Here is a 26,441-nt window from a genome sequence, read left to right on the forward strand (position 1 = left end):
GAGTTTATCTCCTTGTAAGCTTGTCCAGTGACTTGTAACACATTCTTTAATTACTTAAGTTTTTAACTTCTTGTTTTCCCCTCAATGAAGAAGCTGAAAAGACCTTTAAACTTTCTGACTTCATGGCCAAGAATATTTTTTAAGTGAAGAAACATACACGTAAAAAAAAAAATAAACCCGGTGACAAACTATTTTATAAATACATGACTGTATTTTTCTTCATGTCCAGAAACTCTTACTGAAATAGAATTCAGGTATATTCCTTGCAAACCCACACAGTTCATAGATCTAACACCAGGTTTTCATTTGTAAACGAAACGGGCAAGATAAGGAAGGCACAGGCTCACTTTGTATCAGTAAAGGACATCAAACACAGTCAAGAGGTACCAATGACATAGAAGCATCGTCAATCACGAAAAGCAAGTGTTCAGAGTCTGCAGTAACTTCTCTCCCTTTAATATTTGGCAAAGTTCAGTCTAGATATTTTAAAACCTCAGAAAGAAAAAATAAATAAGAGATGCTACATTAAAATGTCAGATGACCTATCATTACTCTTTAGACATATAAGGGAAGGGATAAAGTAAAGGGAGGGGACCACAGATGTCCTATATTCTTGGATTATCCTTCCTTTCTGAGGGGCTCAGATGTCTGTGTGCATCTGTCAAAATGCCAGCTGTACCTGAAGATTGAAGAGATGGTTGGTAGTTGCTGACATGGTCCCTCAACACTATTAAAAGTTTCTATCACAAAAACAAAATTAGCTTGATTTCTGCTCTTTAGTCCTTTGTTAAACACCTAAGTCGAATTTGGTTATTCAAAAGTGATCTAAAAAGTTTAAAATAAAGGAAAAATATATTCTAGCTTCCTAAGAAGAAACAGATTACAGATTTAGACTTCTATGGCAAATAAATACACTTGAAAACCAAGCAAGTTTCTCTCCTGCAGGAGAGTCAGACTACAAAAACAGTTCTCGTTTCTCTACGGCTGATGACCACATCACTCATAGAACATACCAGGAACTAGTTTCACAATTTTAAGAGACTTTTTCCATAATATGAAAGATGAGGTTTAACCTAGTTCTGAGCAGGCAGAATAGATCTGCACTCACAACATCCCTATCACAAATATATGACAATTGAACAACAAAGCACAGCCCGATCTCTGCTTACGTCGAAACCACCATCTACATGATATCTAATTACTTGCTTTCGATGGGTTAATACCACCTGTTGCAAGACTAGAGCTGGCACTCAATGGAGCACGCCATTTACAAGGAAGCCTAAAGTCTATAACTGCAAAAATAACATGGAAATGTACTAGCCCATCCAACGTAGTTAAATATATTTTCAAATTTTTTCCTAGGAAATGAATTTTAACAGTATCTCCCAAGTCCTTCAACCAAAGTGACCTTGATCATTTTTGTCTTTTTACGTCAAAATCTACCAAAATTTTTTGACTCTTTCCAAGTATTAGGAACAAAGGAGCCAATATAGCATGTTTCACAATTAACTGTTAATATTTCAGCGAGTTACAATAAACTGTTTTTGCATGCTTGAAAAACTAACTGTGAAGAAAAAATAAGGAATACTAACGGGAGGATCTCAATAATTGGGTGTTTTCATTTTGCTTTAAAAACAACCTCTAATATTCAACTCTGACAACACAGTAAATATATATACATATATATAAAGTTCATTTCCATGCGCATTACATAAAAATAACTATGAGAAATATCAATCTATCAGTGTCAGCTGATATATATCCAATTAACTCACTGCAGAAGGGAAAAAAAAAAGGCCAAAAAAATTCTAAAGTAATCAGTAAAGCTCACAGTTCGAAAAGTTTTTTTTTCATTTTTTTTCTTTTTTTGCTTGTTTGAATTTTTTTGGTAGTTTATCTGTGCTCTGTCATACAAGCTGATTCCCAGACTAATGGCCTCCGAGTAGATTTGAAAGAAAGCCTGAAGACTTCTTCTTTTGCTGTGCTTCTGCTTCCTGGTCGTGTGAAAGCCCCAATTCACTCTCAATTTGGTCAAGCTCTGACTGGTCCAGCAGCTCAAAGTCATCCCCTTCCTCCGCGTCTGTGTCCTCCCCTGCGCTGGGAGCAGCCTGGGACAGTGCTTGCTGCATGCCTGCTAACTGGTCTTTGACGGCGGCAGTCACCGCCGCGGTGATGACGTCCCCAGCCAGGTTGCTCATCAGGTGGAAGGTTTGGTCACCGCTCAGAGGAAGGGTGAGACCAGCCACTGATTGCCTCTCTGAGCTGGGTCGGGGACCGCGGTCCAACTGCTCCTTTCTTCTCTTGAGCTCAGTGGGCAAGCCAAGGCTTAATTCATCTTCATCATTTGTTCCTGTGCCATTTTCTAGAGATGGAAAATCTGAAAGGTCTCGAGAGAAAACTTCCTCACTAGGTCGGTCAAGATCTGTGAAATGTAGAACAGAAGTTCATGCTTAAGCACCATAATAAATTTTTTTTTTTATCATTTTATTTATTTATTTATTTATTTTTGGTTGTGTTGGGTCTTCGTTTCTGCGCGAGGGCTTTCTCTAGTTGCGGCAAGCGGGGGCCACTCTTCATCGCGGTGCGCGGGCCTCTCACTATCGCGGCCTCTCTTGTTGCGGAGCAGAGGCTCCAGACGCGCAGGCTCAGTAGTTGTGGCTCACGGGCCTAGTTGCTCCGCGGCATGTGGGATCTTCCCAGACCAGGGCTCGAACCCGTGTCCCCTGCATTGGCAGGCAGATTCTCAACCACTGTGCCACCAGGGAAGCCCATAAATTTTATTTTATGATTCAACTTTTAAGTTATAAAGTAGTAATTGATAAACCTTTACTATCTCAGACATACAAAAAATAGAAAGTCAAAGGTTTATAAGACCCTGTAATAAACCATAATAAATTTGAAATCAGAAAATTGTCTAAAAGATCCCTGCTTTTAATTGGAATCCTCTGAATCACTCTGGCATTCATCTAGCCTCCCATCAGACCCCCCCAAGTCTGGGACACTCTCTCCACAAGTACACACAAACACTACATGTCCCCCGATGGCCTTAGCTTTCCTCTTAAACACAAAAAGTGTGTAATGACTTACTATTCAACCTGTCTTAATGTCAGCTTGGGGCTCTGACTAGAGTTTAAACGTTCACCAAAATTTCATCCTGCTCCTGGGGAGAGGATTAGCTTAAGCCAATGTGGATATGTATAATCCAAAATAAAAAATATTTCAATTGGGCGCTTTCATAGATTTTGGTCCAGCAGATGGTGACTATTATCCAGCCTTTGCATTTTCATTCATGGAGATCTATTTGAGTATCTGTAACTGTGTTTGTTTAAAGCAACGAGTTAAAAGAAGCTATTGTTCCTTCTATTCCATATTCAACCTAAGAGCTTATGGAAACATTTAGCTTTCCATGAACGTAGCTGAAATTAACCATACCATTTTAGCAAAACATAGGTCCTGAATATATACAGGAACGCTTTAAGACTTGGGACATTTGAAAGCAATGTCAGGTTAGTAGGCAGTGATTTCATTGTTTTTCACTTTTCACAGAAAATCTTTTGGTAACTCTTTGGAATCTTCAGTTTAATTAATGAAAGCCTTCTATATGGGTTCGATTATTGTGGCTCCCTTTGTTGTGTAAATCTGAGCTAGGATGCTTAAGAACAAAGGGTTTGTTTTCCTGGTCTTGTAGGTATTTACAGCTCGTAGAGCTTGAGAGGACTTCAGTGACCCTCTTGTTCTAATGCACTTTAAAGATGAGAAAATTGAGATCCACAGAAATTATGTCACCTGTTCAAGGTCATACAGTAAAGTTAATGACAAAAGCAAGGCTACACTTGGGTCTCCCAATCTCCAAACCTGTATTTTTTCAACACTACACAGCCTTCTTCCTTCCTCTAGAAAAAGAAAGTGTGTTCTTGCTTATAAAGACACATATAAAATAATTTATTCATAATCCTCCATTATAACCTGCTTATATTTTCAGTATATTGTTAAAATGACTTGAAATAATCCAATGAGACTAGCAAAAGTTATTGCACAAGACTTGTCTCAAATTTCATTTTAAATTGTACTTAACCTAATTATAAAAGATAAGAAAGCTTTTTTTTTTTTTTTTTTTTAACTGACTTGGAAGAAAAACACGTTAGTTAAAAAAAAAAAAAAACTATATGAGAAACCGTGGAATCAGCTTTGGATTTGGGAAACTTGCCCCCCATGCTTCAGTCCCTCTTAATGAGGACTAGCCCTGGATATATGGGATTAGCTTCTCTCCTCCCCCGTCCCATTACTGCTATAAACAATGTCACCAGATATTCCAGAAGTTAAGTTTTTTCATTGTCAATTATTTGTTTTCAAAATAAAGGCAGATTTGGACATTGATTAGCTTAGATGTTTTTCTCATACTCTTCAAAAAAATAGCTTTTGAGATATATAATTCATATACTATAAAACTTACCCGTTTAAAGTGTACGATTGAGTGTTTAATATATTCACAAAGCTGTACAACATCACCACTATCTAATTCTAGAATATTCTCATCATCCAAAAAGAAACATATTAATTACCAGTCACCCACCATTCCGTCTTCCCCCAGCCGCTGGCAGCCACTAATCTATTTTCCTTCTGCATGGATTTGCCTATTCCGGACATTTCATAGAAATGGAGTTACACAATGTGTGGACTTGTGTGTCTGGCTTCCTCCACTTTAGCATAACGTGTTTAAGGTTCATCCATGTTGTAGCAAACGTGAGTACTTCATTTTTATAGCCAAGTGAGATCCCATTGTGTAGATGTACCACACGTTGTTTACCCAGTCAGCAGCTGACAGATTAAATACCTTTGCACGCACTCATAATTATAAAAATCAGAGCATCTAGAGGTGTGAGCATACCGTCAGAAGTGTCCGTCTGTGGAGTGTAGCCTTCTGAAAGGTTGAAGGTCCCATTGTCAGTCCAGGAGACCTCGGACACGTCTGTGTCAGACACAGACAACTCTTTGGCGGCAACGGTCAGGCTAATCTGTGTTAATATAAATACCAGTGACACATTTCAAACTTCTGTGGGGAATCTTTTGAAACATTTTCCTTTCCATATTGTTCAATCATCTTAGAGAAACAGGAGGAGTCTATTAAGAATATCATTCCAGTTTTGGTACATTTAGATAAGTTTACAGTCAAACCACACAGGAACAAATTGAAAACTGAACAAAAAATACCTTAGGACAGAGAGCTGAGAAGTCTAATTCACTGTCATCTTTGTGACCTTTTTCTTTATCTGCTTCTGTTGGGAAAAAATTTGGAAGCGTTCAGTTTCCTGGCCAGCTTAGACAGCGTGTATTTTACCCATTATATATCCTTACCCCACCTTCCTCATATTCTCCAACGCCTCCACGTAATTAAATGTTTGCACATAACAAGGTCCACGGATTTGCAACTGTGTGGTTTCCGAGGGAAATGGTCCATATCAGTGGTCCTCATGGTGTGGCCCCTGGACCAGAAGCATCACATCACTGGGAAACTGTTAGAAAGGCAAATCCCCGGGCCCTCCCCTAGACCAGCTGAATCAGGAACTCGGGGGTATGGGCCCCGCAATCAAAGCTGTAATAAGCTCTTGAGACAATTCCGATGCTCCCTCTAGTTTGAGAATCTATAAGGTCACAGGCCAAGTGAAAAAGTGAAAAAGGAGCACATTAGTCTTCCCCCTATTTTCTTTTCCTTCCCCTGTTCTACTGGCCCCCTCTTACAGGGCTCCCACACACAGCCCTACTACCTGTGTCATTTGTGATTTGCAACCGTCCACTCCCAAAGAAAACGATTTAGAGAAAATAAATAATAAGTAGCAAACACATAAGTGTTAAAGCCTTTTCTCTCTCCCCTGACAATTTGGATTAAAAAGTCGATTTGTTGTATGTTTGAGAAAAGCATAAAAGCCTAAAATAGGAAAAAGCTATGTTACTTTGGGGGGATTTGCTTCTGTAATAGCATGTGGTGAAAGGCTAAAACACCCTGAAATATATTAAAGGTGATTTCATAATAAATAGCCAGCCGATGTCTCATCTCATGCGTGGAATCTAAAATTGAAACATTACCTACCAGCTCTCTCACGTTTCTTCTGGTTAATATATTCTCTGATTCCAAAATCTAGTTTCAGCAGAAATGACTTGATTTTGTTGTATATTTTTTGTCCAATATCATTACACTTAAACAGTGGACACAGAAATGCACATAGTACTGCAAGATAAGGAGGAAGACAGTTTAGGGAAAGTGACCTTACTTTCCAAAGGCTACATCTTAGTATGCCACAAAATTATTTCAGTTCCCTTACGGACAAATTGGTTGTTTTTTCCTTAGGGAAGCGCCTCTGTGAAATAAGTCCATAGTTTTTATTCTTCCCCCTGTAATGAAACCATTTTCTCCTATATACACACAACCCAACAGTCATGGTTTTCAAAGACTTGCAATTAGATAACTCCATCCCTTCAATCCTCTTACCCTCAAAATTTATACAAAGGTTACGTGCTTTCCCGACAACAGTCCTGGATTAAAATATCAACTCTACTTATTTGTTAAATGATCATTTCTCCATAGAAAAGTTATTAACTATCTGTTAGTCTCTCGTCAGTAATATTGGAATAATAACATCATCTCTTGGGGTTGCTGGGAAGAATAAATGAGATAAATACAGACCATCTGAATAATGCCTTGCCCGTATTAGACTCTCTTTACCTAGCTCTCTTCTCCTTTCCCTCCTAAACAAGGCAGATCAAGGGCTGATATTCCACATGAGTTCTACTTGGAGAATGGATGTGAGCTCTGACCATTGGCCTTTTGTGTGAGGCATTAGGAATACAAAAAGAAATGAAGATCAACACAGGGAATGCATTGTATTCCCTACTGTTTATTTCTCTGCTGTTGTCAGGACACGTGCCCATTTACCTTTTAAATAGGAGTTGCAAACTCAAATATCTCTAGAAGACAAGGAGGTATATGTAAATTTTAAAGGCTGGTGCAAGAAAACTAGGGAAATACGAGGATTAGTTGGGTGGAGAGCGACTGCCCCATCTAAAGGTGGCAGGGCCAGATCTTTATATTTTTCAGGAGAAGCAGGAAATCGAAACTCTTTTACAGCACTTTTGAGTTACAATTGACATACAATAAATTGCACATATTTAAAGTGTACAATTTGATGTTTTGACATATGCATACAACTAAGAAACTGTCATCATGATAAAGATAGTGCCCATACCACCCCCAAAAGTTTCCTCATGTTTCTCTTAATCCCTCCCTCCGGTCTTTCCCTGCCCTACCCGCCTCATCCCCAGGCAACCATTTATGTGCTTTGTCACTAAAGATTAGTTTGAATTATATATAAATGGAATCATACAGTATGTACTCTTTTTTTACCTGGCTTCTACCACTCTATCTAATTATTTTGAGATTTATCCAGACTGTTGCATACATCACTTTTTTAGTGCTGAATAGTAATCCATTGTATGGATGTACCACAGTTTGTTTAGCCATCTATTTGTTGATGGACATATGAATTGTCTTCTGTTTTTGGCTAACACAAATAAAGCCACTATGAACATTTGTGGACAAGTCTTTGTATAGGTGTATGCTTTCACTTCTCTTGGGAAAACACCTAGCTGTGGAATGCCTCGGTCACATAGTAGCTTTTAAAAAAACTACCAAACTGTAATCCAAAGTGGTTGTACCATTCTACCTACTCACCAACAGTGAGTGAGAATTCTAGCTGCTCCAGATCCTGGCTAACACTTGATATAGTCCGTATTTTTAATTTCAGCCGTTTTGGTGGAGGTATAATGGTGTCTCACTGTGGTTTTAATTATACTTTGAGCCGCAGATCATGCACAACGGCAAAAGTATTCATGTATTTGTGAGGGGTGGAGAGTAGAGCTTGTTTACAGCTTTACTGACATAAGTTAAAATAAAATGAATCACTTATAACCTTGCTTTTTGACAGCTATTCTTATAATTTTGAAATAGCAACATGTCTCTAGAAAAAGGAGAAACTTTGTACAGCAGGAAATTAAAGAATAATCAACTTGCTTTATAATCAAGAACACATCCCTCCTCTTCTAAACTGTGGAACGTCTTGTAGACCATTAAATGATACCATGTGTGTCACATCAATTAGACAAATGCTCTACTATACTTACACAGTAGATAGCTCAGTATAACCCCAGGAATGTAACTTCCCAAGATCGTAAAAAAGGTGCATACACTGCAGACCAGGAGACAAAACTAAAAATAATAGAAGTAACATGTGACAGTTGTACATAACATCAAGATACTTTAGAGCACAGGATACACACAAAATTATTGATCTACATGCCATCTATCACGTATGGCAAATGTTTTTCAAACAGTGTTCTTTGCACTTAGATCTGACTCATGACTGCTGTGTTCAACCAGCCTTAGCCCACTTTAACATTAAGTGATAATCATTTTGAAGGTTCCAGAAGCTAACCTCTGGCACAGAGAACAACATCTCCCATTAATCATGCCTGCAGCTGTATTACCAGATGCAAGAGACCTGAAGAATAGTATGGACCCAGAAACTTGTTTTACTCAGGGTCCCTCGCTGAAAACAATGCAGCCCAGTAATGAAATCTGTAGGTTCAAACTGTTTCTATAAATCCACAGAAATTCATAAACACAGCAAAACATGTTATAGAAATTAGAGGTATTTACATAAATATAACAGTAATTCGCACAGCTGATAAGCAGCCGGGATAAATCGACTGGGCATTACTATCCTCCTTCCTAACCATATCTGTTCCGCGAATGAAACTAAATTCCACCAGTGAAATTTGATTATTTTCTTTCTGTCAGTTGAAGCCAAAAGAATCTTGGTTGTTTTAAGTAAGTAAAACATCAAGACAGAAAAATTCTCCCATAAAGTCTTCACGTCTTTTTCACACTATATTATTTAAAATAAACTATCTTACTTCTTTGCTTTACCTTTAAATTATGGTACTAAATTTCACTGATCAGCCAAGAAAATTCATTAAGGGAATTTCAAAAAGACACACAAGGAAAGGATACATAACTCTGATCAATAACTGATTAAGAGAAACAGCAAGGGGGTCTAAAATTCAGATTAACTTTGATTTTTCATTCTTGGCACAGGGTTAATAAATTCACTAGTCAAAAGGAAAACAAAATTAAGAGCTGTTTCTCAAACATCAGGGATCCTTGAAGAATATGGAATTCTAATAGCAAGATGGAAGAGGAAAGACCATAAAAGTTAAAAGAACAAATAAAAGCATTACTATATCCAGAATTCAGTTTCGCAAAGGGATTTCATATTATCCACGAAATTTGTAGCATCGTTATCTTAGGTTAATTGACTTGGGGTATATTAATGCAACCCAATGCAGAAGTTTAAGTTCAGAATCTTCTAAAAATGTGTTTAATCATCTCAGTAAAATAAGCATCAAAAACACAAGTCACCCCACCCCGCTACCATGTTGATATCTATTCTAAAAATCACCTTCAGTGTTTAAAATAATTTATCCATATACAACGTTGCAACTTTAGTATGCTCAAAATGTGTCCCAATATAGTTCTGTTAACTCATTGAAGTTAGATTTCCTGTAACACGGTACAAAGAGAGGGATTTTAAATGAAGACATTCCTAGGTTCTTCCTTCCAACTACAGGTGGACATTCGTTTCTATAGCACTGGAAGGGAAGGGGTCTATTGATGGTTCTGTAGCTCACCCGTGCTGTCAAGATACAGTGGAAGCTGTCTCTACACATAAAAACCCTATAGTGGGCATTTCTTGTAACCCCTTTCAAACCACTCAACTCTCTCCTCGTGGGTTTTCATCTTTGTTGGAAAAATACTCATTCCATTTATATAATCACTGTGGATGTTTCTGCCAAAGATTTTTCTTTCTTAAGTAAATCATACAAGAATCTCCACTTTTTAGACTGAAAGTGAGACTCAGTTACCTCCCAAAACACCCTCAAAGGACTATGTGTTCCTTTGACTTGAGAACCAGCCTAGATAATATAAACTGAAATTCTTAATAACACGTTTTTATCCTTGGTCTGGCTGAGAGGACAAATCATCATTCATTTTAGTTAATAAGCTACATAAATATGGATAAAATAGAAATCCAATCCAATTTCAAGATATAAGGTTAAGGATTTTCTAGTGCTAACAACACTAACATTTCTGAACCTTGCTAATATCAGTTTTTTGGCACATGTTCCTAGTGTATTATATTCAGAATTGGAGAACCCTTACAAGCTAATAAAAGAGGTTAATTCATTTGTTTCCAAGTTTATTTCACATTTTAAAGCACACACATCATTCTCCTTTTCTGGAAAACTTGCCTTGCCAGGGCTCTGCTGTTTAAACACAGACATTTCTTGAAGAAATAGGCTGAAATTCATCCATGATTCTGCAAGACAGTGGCTGAGCCTGGGTCTTTCATGTGGTTTGGAATTGATAACTTCCCAGCTAAAGAGAGAAAAAGAAAACAAAAACTTTTAACTGAACTTTGGACGATTCACTCAACATTTATTGCTTTAGCAGATATTCATTGAGCACCTCCTAGTGGCCACACTCTCTGGAAAAGCCATGTGAATTCAGAAATGTACAAGCCAGACACCTGTCTAAGGAAGTTCACAGGCCAAGGCAAGCAATGAGCTCCATGATTGTCTGGTCACAATGAAGGAAAAGTATAGGGTGGAGGCTTTGGGACATCTTCTCTGAAGATGTCACTTTTATGCTATGATCTGGATTTGCACTATTTACCATAAAGGCTTGGAAGGGCTCCGGACAGAACAATGTACAGCATACGCAAGAGGTCCTGTTGTGAGAAGGAGCTAAAGCACCACTGGTCCCAGTATGGCTGCAGTAGAGCGAACCAGAGAATAGCATTGCAGGGAGCTGGGATGGTAGGAAGAAACCTGATCATACAGGGCCTTGTGGGATTGTTAGAAATGTTTTAAACCTTAAAGGTAGTAAAGCCACAGTACCTTTAAAGAAACCTTGGCTTTAATCTTATCATTATCCCCATCATCAACGCGAACAAAGCATTTTCAGTCCACAGTGGATCCTTGTACAATGCTGCAGTTAATCCACGTATGTATAATTTATTGTTGGCCCTTCGTATCTGTGGTTCCTCTGCATCCACAGATTTAGCCAACGACAGACCCTGCTGCACTGTAGAATTTACTACTGAAAAACATCCACTCTAAGTGGACCCACGCAGTTCAAACCCGGGTTGTTCAAGGGCCGACTGTATACTATGTTGGTCAACTCAGTAGAAAACTGTCAAACTCAACAGGATCTCACAACACCCCGTATTTGTCTAGAGTATCTTTTCCCGATCACCATCATAGAATGTGTTGAATGTGGTGTGTGTGCCAGGCACGTGCTGTGGGTCCCCGCCTTCATTTTCCCACAGGAATGGTAGTGAGCTAAAAGCTAGTAACAATCACTCCAGGAAGAAGACATGCAAAGACTGGGCATTTCCTGAAGTTACAATGCCATCAAGTTCAAATCCCACTCTTGCAATCCTAACTCGTCACATAAATATACCAGCTCAAACGAGCTCTATTAAGGGCACCCAAATTCATTTACTACACAGATAATTTTCAACAAGTGTGTCTAGTAGAGGACACCTTGTTAGTGAAGTGTCATCTGAGCTATGCCTGCAAGGGTGTCAGGGTGAGACTGATCTCTGGATTCAACTCCAGTAGCCCTGCGACAAATTAAAACTACTTTGGCCCTTAGATGCTCAACTACCCAGAAATTGTGTACATGTAGATTCTGTTTCTTTTTAATAAACTTTCGAATCAACATCAAGGAAATTGTAAATTAAATAGTACAATTTCCCTTTATAATATAAATTTTAAGTTATATTTAAACGAGTACAATAGCATTAAAAAAGCAAAAAAAAAAAAAAAAAAAAGTAGTTCTTGTCCTTCCTCTTTGTTCTGTCAGCCTCAACCAATGCTCTGCCAGAGAGTCACCAAGCTGCCTGGTGTCCAGGTTGATGCTACTCAACGAGGTAGACATTTGCCAAATGATTTCCCGACGGTTGTAAGCAATGAACTTTTCGGGACGTTTAGCTCTCAGTTTATGCCTTCATTAACTCTTCCCACGCTCGAACCACTGAGCAAGCCTGTTTACACTGGTGACCAAATCTAGCACTACGCATATCCTACGAACGATTCCAGACCTATTAGAAGAAATGCTAGGGCTTCCCTGGTGGCGCAGTGCTTAAGAATCCGCCTGCCAATGCAGGGGACAAGGGTTCGAGCCCTGGTCCGGGAAGATCCCACATGCCGCGGAGCAACTAAGCCCGTGCGCCACAACTACTGAGCCTGCGCTCTAGAGCCCGCGAGCCACAACTACTGAGCCCGCGTGCCGCAACTACTCAAGCCCGCGTGCCTAGAGCCCATGCTCCGCAACAAGAGAAGCCACCGCAATGAGAAGCCCGCGCACCGCAACGAAGAGTGGCCCCCGCTCGCCGCAACTAGAGAAAGCCCGCGCCCAGCAACGAAGACCCAACACAGCCAAAAATAAATAAATTAAATAAATAAATTAAAAAGAAAGAAAGAAAGAAAGAAACACTAAGTTTTTATGTCACATATAGTGGCCACTATCTGTAACAAAATCTTGCCAGTATGTCAGCTTAATGGGAAAAGATTTTGTACAGGAGAGTAAAAACTGAAATTGAACTGTGGCTTCCTTTCTAGAACAACATAGGCTTGTTACAAATTGGCAAGGGTAGGCTACTCTACTGCTCAGTGTATGACATAAATACAGATTTTAATTTCTGCTCTCTATGCATACTGAGTAGTATTTAAGGATTTGGTTAACCTGTCTGGCAAATATAATTCTAACAAAAATCAACGAAAAACTTACAATGGAACTGTTTATTATTATTTTAACAATTCCAATGGAATGGGTGAACAGTTTGTATTTTGAAGCAACTTCAAAACATACTTCCATTAGCATAATGAACAAATAAAGTGAGTTGTGATCAAAAATGAAAGATGGGCTTCCCTGGTGGTGCAATCGTTAAGCATCCACCTGCCAATGCAGGGGACATGGGTTCGAGCCCCGGTCCAGGAAGATCCCACATGCGGCGGAGCAACTAAGCCTGTGCGCCACAACTACTGAGTCTGCACTCTAGAGCCCGCGAGCCACAACTACTGAGCCCGCATGCCACAACTACTGAAGCCCACGCGCCTAGACCCTGTGCTTTGCAACAAGAGAAGCCACCGCAATGAGAAGCCCGCACACCGCAACGAAGAGTAGCCCCTGCTCGCCGCAACTAGAGAAAGCCCGCTCGCAGCAACGAAGACCCAACGCAGCCAAAAATAAATAAATAAAAATAATAAAGTTCCCTTAAAATAAAAAAAAGAAAGATGGAATGGATATGAAGGAACTCAAACCCCATGTTTATACCTGAACCTCAGGATCATAATATTGAGAAACACATCACAGAGGCATATACACAGCATGATTTCATTTATATAAAGCTCAGAATCACATTAAGCTAACAGTTATTTAAGCAGGGAAATGATTAAAAAAAAACCAAGATTCAGGAGAGGGGATACCTAAGATGGGGGTGTGTAGGGAATGAGACTTGAGATGGCAAGTGGGAGCTTCTTGGGTATTTGTCATGTTCTATATCTTCATTTAGGTGCTGGGTACACAAGAATCGATGTATTTCTGTTCTTAAAGCTATACATGGACACACACCCTTGATTTAAAATTCCTGGATACTTAAATGTATAATCATTCTTTTTATTTAATGAGTAACATTCTTACACGAGTATATCCCACTTCACATCCTATAGTCAAAACACAAGTGTTACCTCCTGTGACAGTACTTTGGGACAATAAATTCCATTGTTACTTATATTTATTTTTAACAAAATCACCTTAGGGAGTTCCCTGGTGGTCTAGTGGTTAGGACTCAGCACTTTCACTGCCGTGGCCCAGGTTCAGTCCCTGGTTGGGGAACTGAAATCCCATAAGCCGTATGGCATGGCCAAAATTTTAAAAAATCGCCTTGAACAATTCTAATGATATCTGAATTACTGTTACCATCACAAACAGAAATGAGAAATGCATCGTGTAAATCATGAAAATATTATCTAACCAAATGGGTTTTGGGAAGAGTAGCAAATGTCTGAGATAAAATAATTGTGTAGATTGTCCTGAATAAAATTTAATGGAAATATGTATGATTTAAGAAGGAAATCCGAATTCAAGGGCAAAGAAGAGGTGTCACTCTACATGAACACTCTAAATAAAACATGCACCTAGCCATCACTCTCTGGGAGTTTCATAATAGTTTTAAGTTGTCCAGTGACTAATTCTGAGGACCAGTGGAACATAACATTTCTAATGTCTTCCATTATATACAGTCTACCATTAATTTATGTCACCACAGTTCAGTTTAGGTAATATAGTTACATAATATATTTGAATAATGCAGTTATGTAATTTAGAATAAGATGGGCCAATTGATGTCAACTTTTCAAATTCCCTTCTTTTATAGACAAGGAAAGTGAAACCCACATTTTCTCAGCTAGTTCAGGGCAGAGCCTGACTGGAGGCTCCTGATTTCCAACACGGTTCTCTTCCCTTTAAAACATGTGCCCTCTGCAAGGGAAGAACAAATTCAATGACATCTTGGAAGAGGCCACATCTTGTAATTTAGAACAAGAAGGAACATGTGATGTTCCTCCTCACTCTTTCCTAGAGTCAGGAGGAATGAGGTGTGATTGACCAGGATCAACACGGCATCATTTAAGACCTACCCATCCCAGGAAAAAGGAGAACTTCCTGTGCAGAATCCAAATATTTATTGGGAAGTAAGATGCATACTTGATGGTTGGTCAACGATTAATACAAGTGACATCTGCACGTGTACACACACACACACACACACACACACACACACACACACACACAGGCTCTGAGTTGCTCCATAATGAAACTCTAGGTTTTCCTAGAGAGCCTTATCTGGAAAACACATAATCAGAGAAAGGATCTCCTGTGAATACTGCACGATGCTAGGGAAACAGATCTTTCACATGGTGTGTGGCTGTCTTCCCACCATCCTTGGCGCTGATCAACGTGCAACGAAAGGCCCAGCAAACAGAAAAGGAGACTGAAAAACAGTGTGAATCTTTACCAAGTTCTTCACCAAAGAGTGTAAGTCTTCTATGATTGAAGCTCATTCAAGGGAGAAAATTAGCTACCAATGGCTTCAGCATGAATATTCCAGGGCTTAGTTTTTTTCTTCCATAGTTTCAGAGAGAACACACATTTTCCAGGTTCAAAGGGAAGTAAGGTCCTTTTGTGGGTCTGTCCTTCTTTCTTTCCTTCCCTTCTCCCTACCCTTGCTTGCTTCCTTCCTTCCAGCTAGTTTTCTCTCTCCTTCCTCCCTCCCTCCAGCCAGGAGGTAAGGACCTCTTAAGAGTCCCTCCCTCGTGACCACCAGCTCCAACTTCCCAGACTCTCCAAGAATCGAGAAGCCACACCTCCCAGCCTTCCCACGGCCATGGCATCTTTCACGTGGGCTCTGCCCAAGGATCTGCAGCTGTGCAGAGCTTGCCAGAAAAGCTACCAAACTGAGGCCCTGGCAGATTCCGTTTAGTTACATTCTCCTTCTTAAGAGAAACTAGAGGGACGGATTTTTGACAAAAGACACTCTGCATGGTCAAGATAAGCAGCTGTTTACTGAAGAACCGATATGGTTCCACCAGTCCGAGACGTTCTAAGGGAATAAGAATTAGAGAGATAGCTCCTCAGACAAGCAGCCTCCCTTTGGCACAGAAGGGAGCTCTGCTTCCCAGGAGAATCTGAAGCCAACACCCCTTCCTTCTGCCTCCATAACCCTACTAGAATACAATTAGGCACAGACGTTAGATATGGCCAAAGTAATCTCGTTAGGCAGTTCCCACTTGGGAAGTGTGTGTGAACCCCAGGGCACTGTTTCAATAGCAGCTGTCATGGCCTCACTCCACAAACTCTGATGGAGCAGGCCTGGGGTGACCTCAGAAATCTGCCTTTTGAATTAGTGTCCCAGGTGATTCTGAGGCACGTGTTTCTTATCCTAAGAGTTACAATAAGAAATACCCAGTGAGAAAGTGTCAGGCCGCAGAGCAGGCACCTGGGTGCCCCCAGGTGGGTCCTGGCCACTACCTGAGTTGAGCAGCAGAAGTGAGAGTCCAAAGGGGCTGGAGTTGGAGGGACAGAGTGTGGGAGGTAGAGCCTGCACAGAGAACACGGGCCACCTGCGGGGTCCCCTGGACCCTCCAGCTGAGGACGCACGTGTGAGGAACAAGGCATGGGAAAGGATGAGAGGGAACAGCGTCCTGTGCTCACAGGGCTGGGAAGGATGCCTGGAAATCCTTCCCACCGACTAGACTGGAAAGCCTCAAAATTCACACGTCGGGTAGAGTACTCACAAGGGTCCTACCTCAGCAGCAGAGAATAATGAGCCCTAGACTGAATGCTGCTGTGGTCCTAACACGTCTTAAAAGCAACGTCCAAAAGGATCCAACTGATTTTAAGCAATTTAACTGTGTGATACGTAGGAATAAAAAGTGGTGAGTTTTGTTATGAACCAAATAAGCCACATGGTCAAACTGAGACCTGAATGATTTTTTAAATTTTTCTTTCATACCTATCTTTTTTTTTTAGTTGAGTTTTCATTTATTTATAACATAGGAACTTACAAAAATGAAATTTTAAAAAGTATGTCATTTACAATATCATCAAAAAAACACCAAATTCCTAGGAATAAATGTTACTAAAGATGTATAAATCTCTACCCTAAAAACTACAAAACATTATTAAGAAAAACTAAAGAAGACCTTAGTAAATGGAGGTATATGTTCACGGAGTAGACATATTGGCATATTGTAAATATATCAGTTCTCCCCAATTGGACCTACAAATTCAAACTCTCATCAGAACTTATAATGCCAATCGGCTGCCTAATCCTAAAATTTAAATGGGAATTTAAAGTACCAAGAACAGCCAAGGAAATCTTGAAGAAGATAAACAAAGCTGCAGACATACGCTACCATATTTCAAGCCCTATTATAAACGCTATTGAATACACACACACACACACACACACACACACACACGTATGAACAACACATAATTGTAATTTTGTTTTTCTTGTATCTTTTGTGTATAGTTTTTAGTGTAGAGGGTTATGCATCCTTTAGGACATTTGTTCCTAGAAATCTGATGGGTTTTGATGCTATCATAAATGATGTACTCTTTTAGTATATGCATAGTGATTTCCTTGCACAGTATTTATGCAAGAAAATAGCAAACTAATCATGATAATGAATGATGACACTATAGTTCAGTGGGTAAAGAATTTTTTATTAACCTTTTTTTTTCACTGAAGTCTAGTTAATTTACAATGTTGTGTCAGTTTCAGGTGTACAGCAAAGTACCTTTCTTTTACACGATTGTGTACCTTCTTTCTTTAAAAATCTACTTAACAAAAACAGTCTTTAAGTGTTATATTAAAAGACAAGTTAGCCTTTGCACGGTTTACGGGCGCCATGCGTGAACCTTGGATGCACTTGGTTTTCAGGGTGCAGCACACAGCTCTCCCCGTTAGGGGGCTCTGTGAGACTAAGAAATGTGACACTCGGTTGCTCTTTAAAAACAGACGGTAATTCTGGAGGAGAGAACACGTGCCAGCAGCCTGCTACATCTCTTCCACCCCAAGCGTCTTTGAGCACAACCAAAAATTATGCTGAAATAAATGAATCCTGGCAGAGGACAAATAATGTGTCTCAGTGTCATTTCCCGTCCGTTCATTTCAATCACCATGCACTGAGCACGGCTGTCTGTCTGTCACCAGTCCCGCCTCAGGGATTTCGCGATGACTAAGGCACAGCCTCTACCAGTGAGCGACCCCAAAGTGATTTCTCTCTCGCTCGCGTTATATATGAAACTCACGTTTACAAAATGACATTTCATTGAATCTAGGGCTGTTGGGGGGAAAAAACATTCAAAAACTAAGCTAGGGCTTGGATACATGAGGAGAGCCTGTTGAATATAAGATACTCTCTTTTCATTATTGTACACTTTACAGGATAATAAATCTTTTTAGCTTATACTAGTCAACCTAAAAGTCAGAAGGTATTTTTATAACTGAAAGTAATTTTTCAAAGCAAAAAAAGGGATTTTTTAATATATCAAAGCTCAAATCCTGTCACATATTTCTTGAGCTTTAGATTTGAGGAGATGATTACCAACAAGAGACAGGAATCGTGGAGCAGATGGAGAGAGAGAGAAGGACGGGCGTGAGGTGGAGGTAGAGGACACAAACGAACCCTGATGGTCGGGTTTGAGCTCCTGGGTTCTGCTGAGCCCAAAACAAATTCAAACGTGGACATCCCCTTTGTGGAGCCCATTCCCTTTTTCGCCTTAAGCTGGTCTCAGTTTGGTTTCTGGCATTTGCAATGCAAAATAAAGTGCTACATTCTTCCGGGGAGGGAGTGGGCAACGCAGAACTGTAGAATATATTTTAAATTGTTAGGTAGAAACAACTATTCAAAAGAGTTATGGAATAAGGTTCCACAGAGATCAGCATGACAATTTATTTACTTTTTTTTTTTTTTTTAGTTTTTAGTACCTGAATGGTTTCGTTTGTTACTTTTTTCACTTTATTTTTTAATTTTTATTGAAGTATAGTTGATGTACAATATTATATGTTACAGGGGTACAATATAGTGATTCCCAATTTTTAAAGGTTATACTCCATTTGTAGTTCTTATAAAATATTGGTTACATTCCCTGTGTTGTATAATATATCCTTGTAGCTTATGTTATACCTAAAGGTTTGTGCCTCTTACTCCCCTCCCCCTATATTGTCCCTCCCCCCACCCCCCCACCCGCACTGGTAACCACTAGTTTGTTCTCTATTATCTGTGAATCTGTTTCATTTTTGTCATAGTCACTAGTTTATTGTATTTTTTAGATTCCACATATGAGAACACATAGTATTTGTCTTTCTCTGTCTGACTTATTTCACTTAGCATAATACCCTCCAAGTCCACCCATGTTGCTTCCAATGGCAAAATTTAATTCTCTTTTATGGCTGAGTAATATTCCATTGTATGTACCACATCTTCTTTATCCATTCATCTGCTGACGGACACTTAGGTTGCTCCCATATCTTGGCAATTGTAAATAATGCTGCTATGAACACTGGGGTGCATGTATCTTTTAGAATTAGTGTTTTTTAGAAAAACAGTTCTACTTAGGTGATGGTTTTAGTAGAATGGAAGGATGCTAATAGAGTGAAAAATTCACACCAAGGCAGTTGATGAAAAATTCAAGTAATGGGGGTTCCAGGCAATGTGAGATAAGAATAATAGCTAACACTCACCAGGAGCCAGGCACCGTTCTATATGTTGTAAACTTACTGTCATATTCAATCCTCACAGTCAGCCTATGAGCGAGGTCCTATTATTTATTCTGTCCTACAGATGAGGGAATTGAGGCTCAGATATGTTAACTATCTTGCTGAGGTCACAGAACAAATACACACAAAATAGGGCCTTCATAAATGGAACCAAGAATGCTTATAATGGGAGGTTGAGACACCGGAAGAACTCTCTGGAACTTGGCATCATTTCAAAGATGAGTGGGGGGCTTCCCTGGTGGCGCAGTGGTTAAGAATCCGCCTGCCAAGGCAGGGGACACGGGTTCGAGCCCTGGTCCAGGAAGATCCCACATGCCGTGGAGCAACAAAGCCTGTGCGCCACAACTACTGAGCCTGCGCTCTAGAGCCCGCGAGCCACAACTACTGCGCCCGCGTGCCACAACTACTGAAGCCCGCGCGCCTAGAGTCCACGCTCCGCAACAAGAGAAGCCACCGCATGAGAAGCCCGCGCACCGCAACGAAGAGTAGCCCCCGCTCGTCGCAACCAGAGGAAAGCCCGTGTGCAGCAACGAAGACCCAACACAGCCAAAAAAAATAAAAATAAATTAATTAATTAATAAAAAAAAAAAAAAAAAAGATGAGTGGGAAAGAACACTAGAGAAGTAATGTGGACGGATTATGGACTCCCTGAATGCCGAGCTACAGAAATAGAGATATCGATAAAGCATCTCGGTTCCCAGGTGAAGCCTGGGACCAAGGAGTTTAGATTCCTATTTTCTCTCTCCACTGCTTCAGCTCTTTCCAAGCCAGGACCCTCCAGTGATTCCATACCCTGTGCCAATGATACCCTTGATCTCTGGGCCCTCCCAGGCCCGGCACTGTGTCACAAGCACTATGTGCACCTCCTCCCTGAATCTCTCCCTCCTGAGCCCTGCCCACCTCCACCAATACGTCATTTTCTTTTGTAGAAATTTTTCAATTGTAGTTACTTTCCTTTGTAATGCTGACACCTCATGAGACTTAAATGCCCTGAACGGATTCACAGATACGGCTCTGTCTTCAGCAGCTTACAGAACTTGACTTCTACGAGGCACATAAAATATTGAATAAAGGAATGGATATAAACAATGAACAAATATCAAACCAAGAAAAACAAATCAAAAATAGTTTAGTGACTTCTGTTGATTTTTTTAATGCACTTATCCAAATGCTTCTATACATTACCTATCGCAATAATGAGTGTGTATTCCTTTATATGTGTAGGGATACATCATAGGCAAAAAGTCTGAAAAATTTGGAAACCGACTTTCACTTATATGGAATAGTTTTATTATTTTTCCTTGGAAATGCAGAATTAAACTGCCTTTGAAATTAGGGAACCAGGAAATGGGGCTCATTTATTTCAAATGTTTCCTGAGGTAGAAATTAGTATTTTGTGTGGAATTCCTTCTGGCAAAACTTAGGTCCTAACGCCTGACTTCTCCATGGAGATCCCTGGATCCAGGAGCACCTTCTATAGACGTTACTCTCACATGACCCACGAGCACCTGTGCGACCCATGGAGACCGGGCTGGGGCTTGTGAAGTCGGCCAGAATGTGAAACCCCATGAATATCCATCCTTCTGTCGGGATAGGGAAAATCAGTCCCTTGTTTGTTTCTGTCAGGTGACCTCAATCCACTAGAGAGTATTTTCAGCTATTGCTGTTTCCTCTCAAACACATGTGCACGTACGTACACACACACACACACACACACACACACACCCCTTTCTGGTCACTTTTTAGATTTTCCATATCCTTAAGAACTCAATATTGCAATAACCATTTCCAAAGATCTTTAGAAGAACCGTCAAAGTACCTCCAGAGAAAATACATTATTTTACACTAATTTATTTTATTTTTAATCCATAGGAATTGGAAATTGAAGCCAAACCATATTTTACAGAAAGTTAACAATGTCAACATCCCATACTGACAAACTTTTGTAAAAGGGGATTTGTTATAACCTAAGCTGTCACCTAGCAACTGGGACAAACAGCTGCTTCACCTATCGCACCTATAAATATGCTTTGGCCGGGAGCCCTCGCCGCCCTGTCATTCTCGGCTGGTGACTAATGGTCTCATGTCCTCTGTTGGTAGTGAATATCTGTTGATGTTAACTCCTGAATAATTTTTCTTAGAAAGGTCAGTCAGTCTCCAGTTACAGATTTGACCATTTCTGAGTGCGATGTGTTAGAATTGTTCTTCATCCTCTGGATCCATGGCATGTTCCTCCGCGTGCAGGCGTGTTTGCATGTGATCGTGTGTAGGCAGAGAAACGAAATAAAAACAGGGATCCTGTTTCCCTGCACAAACACTCACAGAATTAGAACCATGACAAAGCAAATAAGATATGTCAACTGGAGGATTAAAAAAGCAAACACAAGATTAAGAAATTACAGAACACTCAATGTGAAATTGTCACTTTTTCAGACCAATTAACCACGTGGACAACTTCTCCCCCGGCCAGGGACCAGGAGGCGCCACCTGAGTGTTGGCTCTTCCTGCCCTGAGAAGCTGAGCCTCACCTCCCTCTGGGCAACTTGGTGTTTTATTTGGAGCTCTATCGTTCTTTTTATACCAAGTCTCAAATGAATTAGAGATCAGTCACGTTGTGCAACTGCCCCTTTCTTCCTTCCACCTCAGTCTCTGCCCTGCCACTTCCCTGGGTGCAGAGATTATCAACTATCCAATCCACCAAGATCATCTGGAAGCCTGGCACTCAGCTGCCCATCACGTTACTTCTTGTATGATTCTAGTTTCTATGAACAGATGCCAGTAGAAGTTATTTTCCAGCGTTTTCAATTTTGTTAATTTTTCAACAAGTAGACTTTCATAAGCCCAGGGCATGAACAATTTAAGTTCCATTACCAGCTCCGAACAAGCTCCTACTTGAGACCTGCAGGAGATTAAACACCCTTTCATTTGTGAACAGGGAGATTTGCTTTAATCACTACCCCTGAGGGAAGAAAAGGTTTCTACTTTATCCCCGAAGGACAGATAATACCTGAGAACCAGGAAACACTCCCCAAGGAAAACAGAAATTGTTCCTGTAAAGCAAGTTTGCTAATTCAGATATAAGCCTTTCTTTTGCATTCTGTTTGGGACCCACAATTTCCAATGAAGTACCATCCAGGATTTACTGCAGTTGGAATCAAAAGGAAATGTCCTCTCCCTGCCTTTTTTTTTTTTTTTTTTTAACCTCTGGCCTAGTTACATGAAACCTAAGCTTCTGTGACAATACCGAAGAATGTATTTCTTATGGTGCAAAAATTTTTCATTAACAATATAGTTCCTCATTCTGTTTTTTGAGAGATCTTACCCATCACACCGCGCTGGAACAGGTATATACAACCCAAACAGACTGAACGATGATAAAGTTCCTCCAGAGGGCTTTTCAAATGAAGGCCAATTAAAATTAATTTTGTTGGGAGAATTTGTTGTCAGCCTTTGTGTTGAAGGGGGTACCTTGGAATACGGCAAACCTGGAGCCAGTGACTATCAGTCATTGAGATATTTATTCAAAACGCTACATTGTTAAATCATAGGCCACAGTCCCACCTTAGTCCTTTAAAGACCGCATCTCCCATTTATCTTCATTTAAAAGCCGGTGAATGACGTTGGTGACTCTTAAAGGAACATACCCTTAGCAAGAGGATCACTGTTGTCAGTCATCGAAAGAAATGAGAATCGCATTATGATGTCTTCCTGCTTGCTAAATTGGCCATCGGCCTCCCTCAGAAGCAAATTTTTAACAATAAGCTACTGTATGGATACTGCATGTTTTCATGGTAAATAATGCAGTACTCAACAGCAGCATGGCGGGAAGGTGGGGATGTATCTGGGAGTGGGGAGGGCACGAACTAGAAAGGAGTATGTGCGGGGGGCAAGGGAGAAGCGGATCGGGGCACAGGTTACCGAGGAGGCATCTCTTGCCCAGGGAGGGGGTGCAGTGGCTGACGCTATGCAGTGAGGACAAATTTCAAAAGACCGTATTTCTCCTAGTGATAGTTTCTTTAGGAAAACAAAATTCTAAAAAGTAACTAATAGAGCCTGTCTGCTTTAGAGAGTGAGTTTCTACGGGATTGCATTTCCCCCACTTTCTCATACACATAGAACCGCAATAAAAATCTGGCTGATAATTAACTAAAAAGGAGTTGCCTTCAGTGCACTTCTCACCACCTCGATAACCGTCATTGTGCATTTTATACCTGAAGACTGAAGGGGTTCCTGCAAACACTTAAAGAGTTCCTCTGACATTTCATTTCCATTCATATTTTAAATTCGCTCAGGAAAACTTATTCTTAAAAATTCGTATTCCCTTGTGCAGTGAAGTTCAGTGCAAGTAAATGAAATTGGAATGATCTAGGCTGAACCTTATGCCCGTGAGAGAGGTGCCCGCCATCTCCCCCATCCTCCTTCATTTTTGCAGACACTCACACCTGCCCCCAGAGTCCAAGTTCCTGTCCGTGGTGTTCAGGAGAATCTAACGGCTGCCACACGCGCTTTCTATGTGTGTAAACTGCCAAGCCGGCGTATTGGAGATCATCTGCTTGCCCAATCTTCTAGCCATTTCCAGGAAGCCGCCGACAACTGAATCAGATCTCCTAGGCAAGTGCCTGTGTGTTCACAACTCCCGCCGCTCTCTCCAGGGCACACGGTTACATCCATACCCCTTTCTCCTCTCCCTCTAGGTCACTGTTGACTGGATTGGCTAGTCGGTAAAATGTTAAATGCCTTCTTGTTTTTATACACATGTAGAATGTATTATTATCCCATGTTCTGCTTGTACTCTATTGTAGGGATGCAAAATTTGCCGCCCCAAGTTGTCTCTTTGGCATGCATATTATTTCGAGGTGAAAACAATCAAGGCCCAAGAGTGGCCCCCGCTTGCCGCAACCAGAGGAAGCCCTCGCGCACAAACGAAGACCCAACACAGCCAAATAAATAAATAAATAATAATTAAAGGTGCTAATAATTTAAAAAGAAAAACAATCAAGGCCCAAAAAAACTCAGGAAGAAACTTTGACCTTGCCCCTAACTGCCTAAAATAATGTATCAACAGATAGAGGGCTTGTTCCAGGAAGCAAGCTAGCAGCAGAGACGTCTGCGAAGAATATGGGCTGAGCGTGGTGAGGGAAACTCAGCAGGCCCTAGAGCTCAGAGCCCACTCTGTGTCCCACTGTCTCTTCCTGGCCCAGCAAACCTCTACTTACCAAACATTTGCTTTTCTATCTCCATGTCAATTGCCTTCCTAGCCTTTGAAGTTCCAAACCACTACCCTCAACACCTCTTTTGTCTTTAGCTGAAGATGGTAGTTCAGGTGAGGGTTTTGGCCATTCTGGAGAGTTACTCTGTTCTCCTAGGTCTCTCCCATGTGTACACGTTATTAAACTTTTGTTTTTCTCCTGTTAATCTGTCTCGTGTCAATTTAATTCTTACACCAGCCAGAAGAACCTAGAAGGGTAGAGGAAAATTTCTTCCTCCCCAACACTATAATTTACTAACATGAAACAGACTTGATAAGAGCCTATATAGTAAGATGAAATAGCTCTTTGATCAACCTTAATCATTTATTTGGTTGGCCAAAAGTTCGTTCAGGTTTTTCCATAAGATGGTATGGAAAAACCCGAACGAACCTTTTGGCCAAACCAATACTTTTCCCGTGTGAGAACCATCCAGAACCACAAGGACAAAACTACTGTGAAATGGCATTTAACTGGGCCTGGACATGCCAAGGGTTGTCTCCACCCAGTTAAGTTGATCAATTAAGTGGTGCTAAATATTTCATCCTGAGCTCCTTGTGAGTTCATCATCCTAGGTGAGGGCCACAAAGGTAATGAGTCTTCAGGGAACTGACCACAGCCAAAAGGGAACCAATGGAGCCAAATGGTCAAAGAAAAGCACCTATAATTAAACAACACAATGACTATTTTAAACATGCACTGAAAGACAGAGAGAGATATCTTTTAATCACTGTCTTGAAAGATGTTCTATGTTTAGAATTGTATTTTGATCAGAACTTAATTTATTATGTATATTCTTCTTGCTTTTTTTTTCCCTAGCTCATGCTACCACAATGCATTTTCAAGAAATGGAAAAAATGGCTCATCAAAATGTTGGGTTCTAGAAAAGGTAATTGTTTTTAAAGACAGATACCTGCCTTTGTTTCTCTTACAAAGCCCATACCTTCTAATCTATGTAATCTTTAACAAAACTATCCAGTGCCAACATGATTTGAGTGATCCCCGTACATACCACAGCCACTAGACACCCCAGACGCTAAGAATATGATTAGGTTCACTTAAAAATTAAGTTCCCTTGGAATATATAGTCCGAGAGGCCAGGAATGAACCAACTCTGTGAATTCTGTTCTGAACTGACTCTTTGGAATCATAAGAGGAAATGAAATTAATGTTCTTTTAACAAATATGCTAAAGAATGCCACACATCAGTGGCACGGCAACCACAGAAGCCCCTGGGAGGCTGTTCTGACTAGTCCACAGGAGGAATTCGGGTTTCTCAAGTCTATAAAATAAGGAGCTGGACCAGATCGGATATTAACTGTTTTTGGATAATGGCCTCCTTCAAAATACCTCGGGAATTCAGAGGGTCCATGGGCCCCGGGTTGAGTGCTGCTGGATTCGATAATCAATGATGCCTTCTGCTCAAGGATTTTATAATCCACTCACGTTTACCTAAAAGGCTGAATTTAGGAAAACTCCAAGTACGTCCTCTACTTTTATGAAATAAACATTTATCTTCTCCTATAAAGAGTTGATTTAGAAATTGATACTAACTTGAGAGAGGAATACTTAAAGCTGGCAATATCCCTTAACACATCCCTGGTGGTATTGATGGGAAAGAGAATCTCAGCCAGTAGCTATCAGTGACCCTTCAAGTACTGATGTCGAAGTGTCAGATCTCAGGCCGAAAGAGGTTCCCAGCAAACAGACCTCCTCATAAGCTGAGAAG

The 26,441-nt window shown here is 40.4% G+C and overlaps 1 protein-coding gene across 2 annotated transcripts in view; it reads right to left on the reverse strand.

Annotated features, from left to right (window-relative positions):
• Positions 1-1,660: 1,660 nt before the first annotated feature.
• The window catches only part of RETREG1 (reticulophagy regulator 1), a 125,734-nt gene continuing 100,953 nt past the window's right edge, over positions 1,661-26,441 (reverse strand). The window contains exons 4-9 of one of the 2 annotated variants that reach the window (XM_068535169.1): positions 10,363-10,489; positions 8,176-8,260; positions 6,089-6,226; positions 5,212-5,276; positions 4,889-5,015; positions 1,661-2,422 (exon numbers count right to left, since the gene is read on the reverse strand). In XM_068535169.1, the coding sequence (XP_068391270.1) occupies positions 1,929-2,422; positions 4,889-5,015; positions 5,212-5,276; positions 6,089-6,226; positions 8,176-8,260; positions 10,363-10,489 (1,036 nt within the window). In that variant the 3' untranslated portion in view covers positions 1,661-1,928. The remainder of the gene's footprint in view (positions 2,423-4,888; positions 5,016-5,211; positions 5,277-6,088; positions 6,227-8,175; positions 8,261-10,362; positions 10,490-26,441) is intronic. The other variant, XM_068535171.1, reaches the window with a different exon arrangement.

Source organism: Eschrichtius robustus, chromosome 2, assembly GCF_028021215.1.
Source record: "Eschrichtius robustus isolate mEscRob2 chromosome 2, mEscRob2.pri, whole genome shotgun sequence".
NCBI lineage: Eukaryota > Metazoa > Chordata > Mammalia > Artiodactyla > Eschrichtiidae > Eschrichtius > Eschrichtius robustus.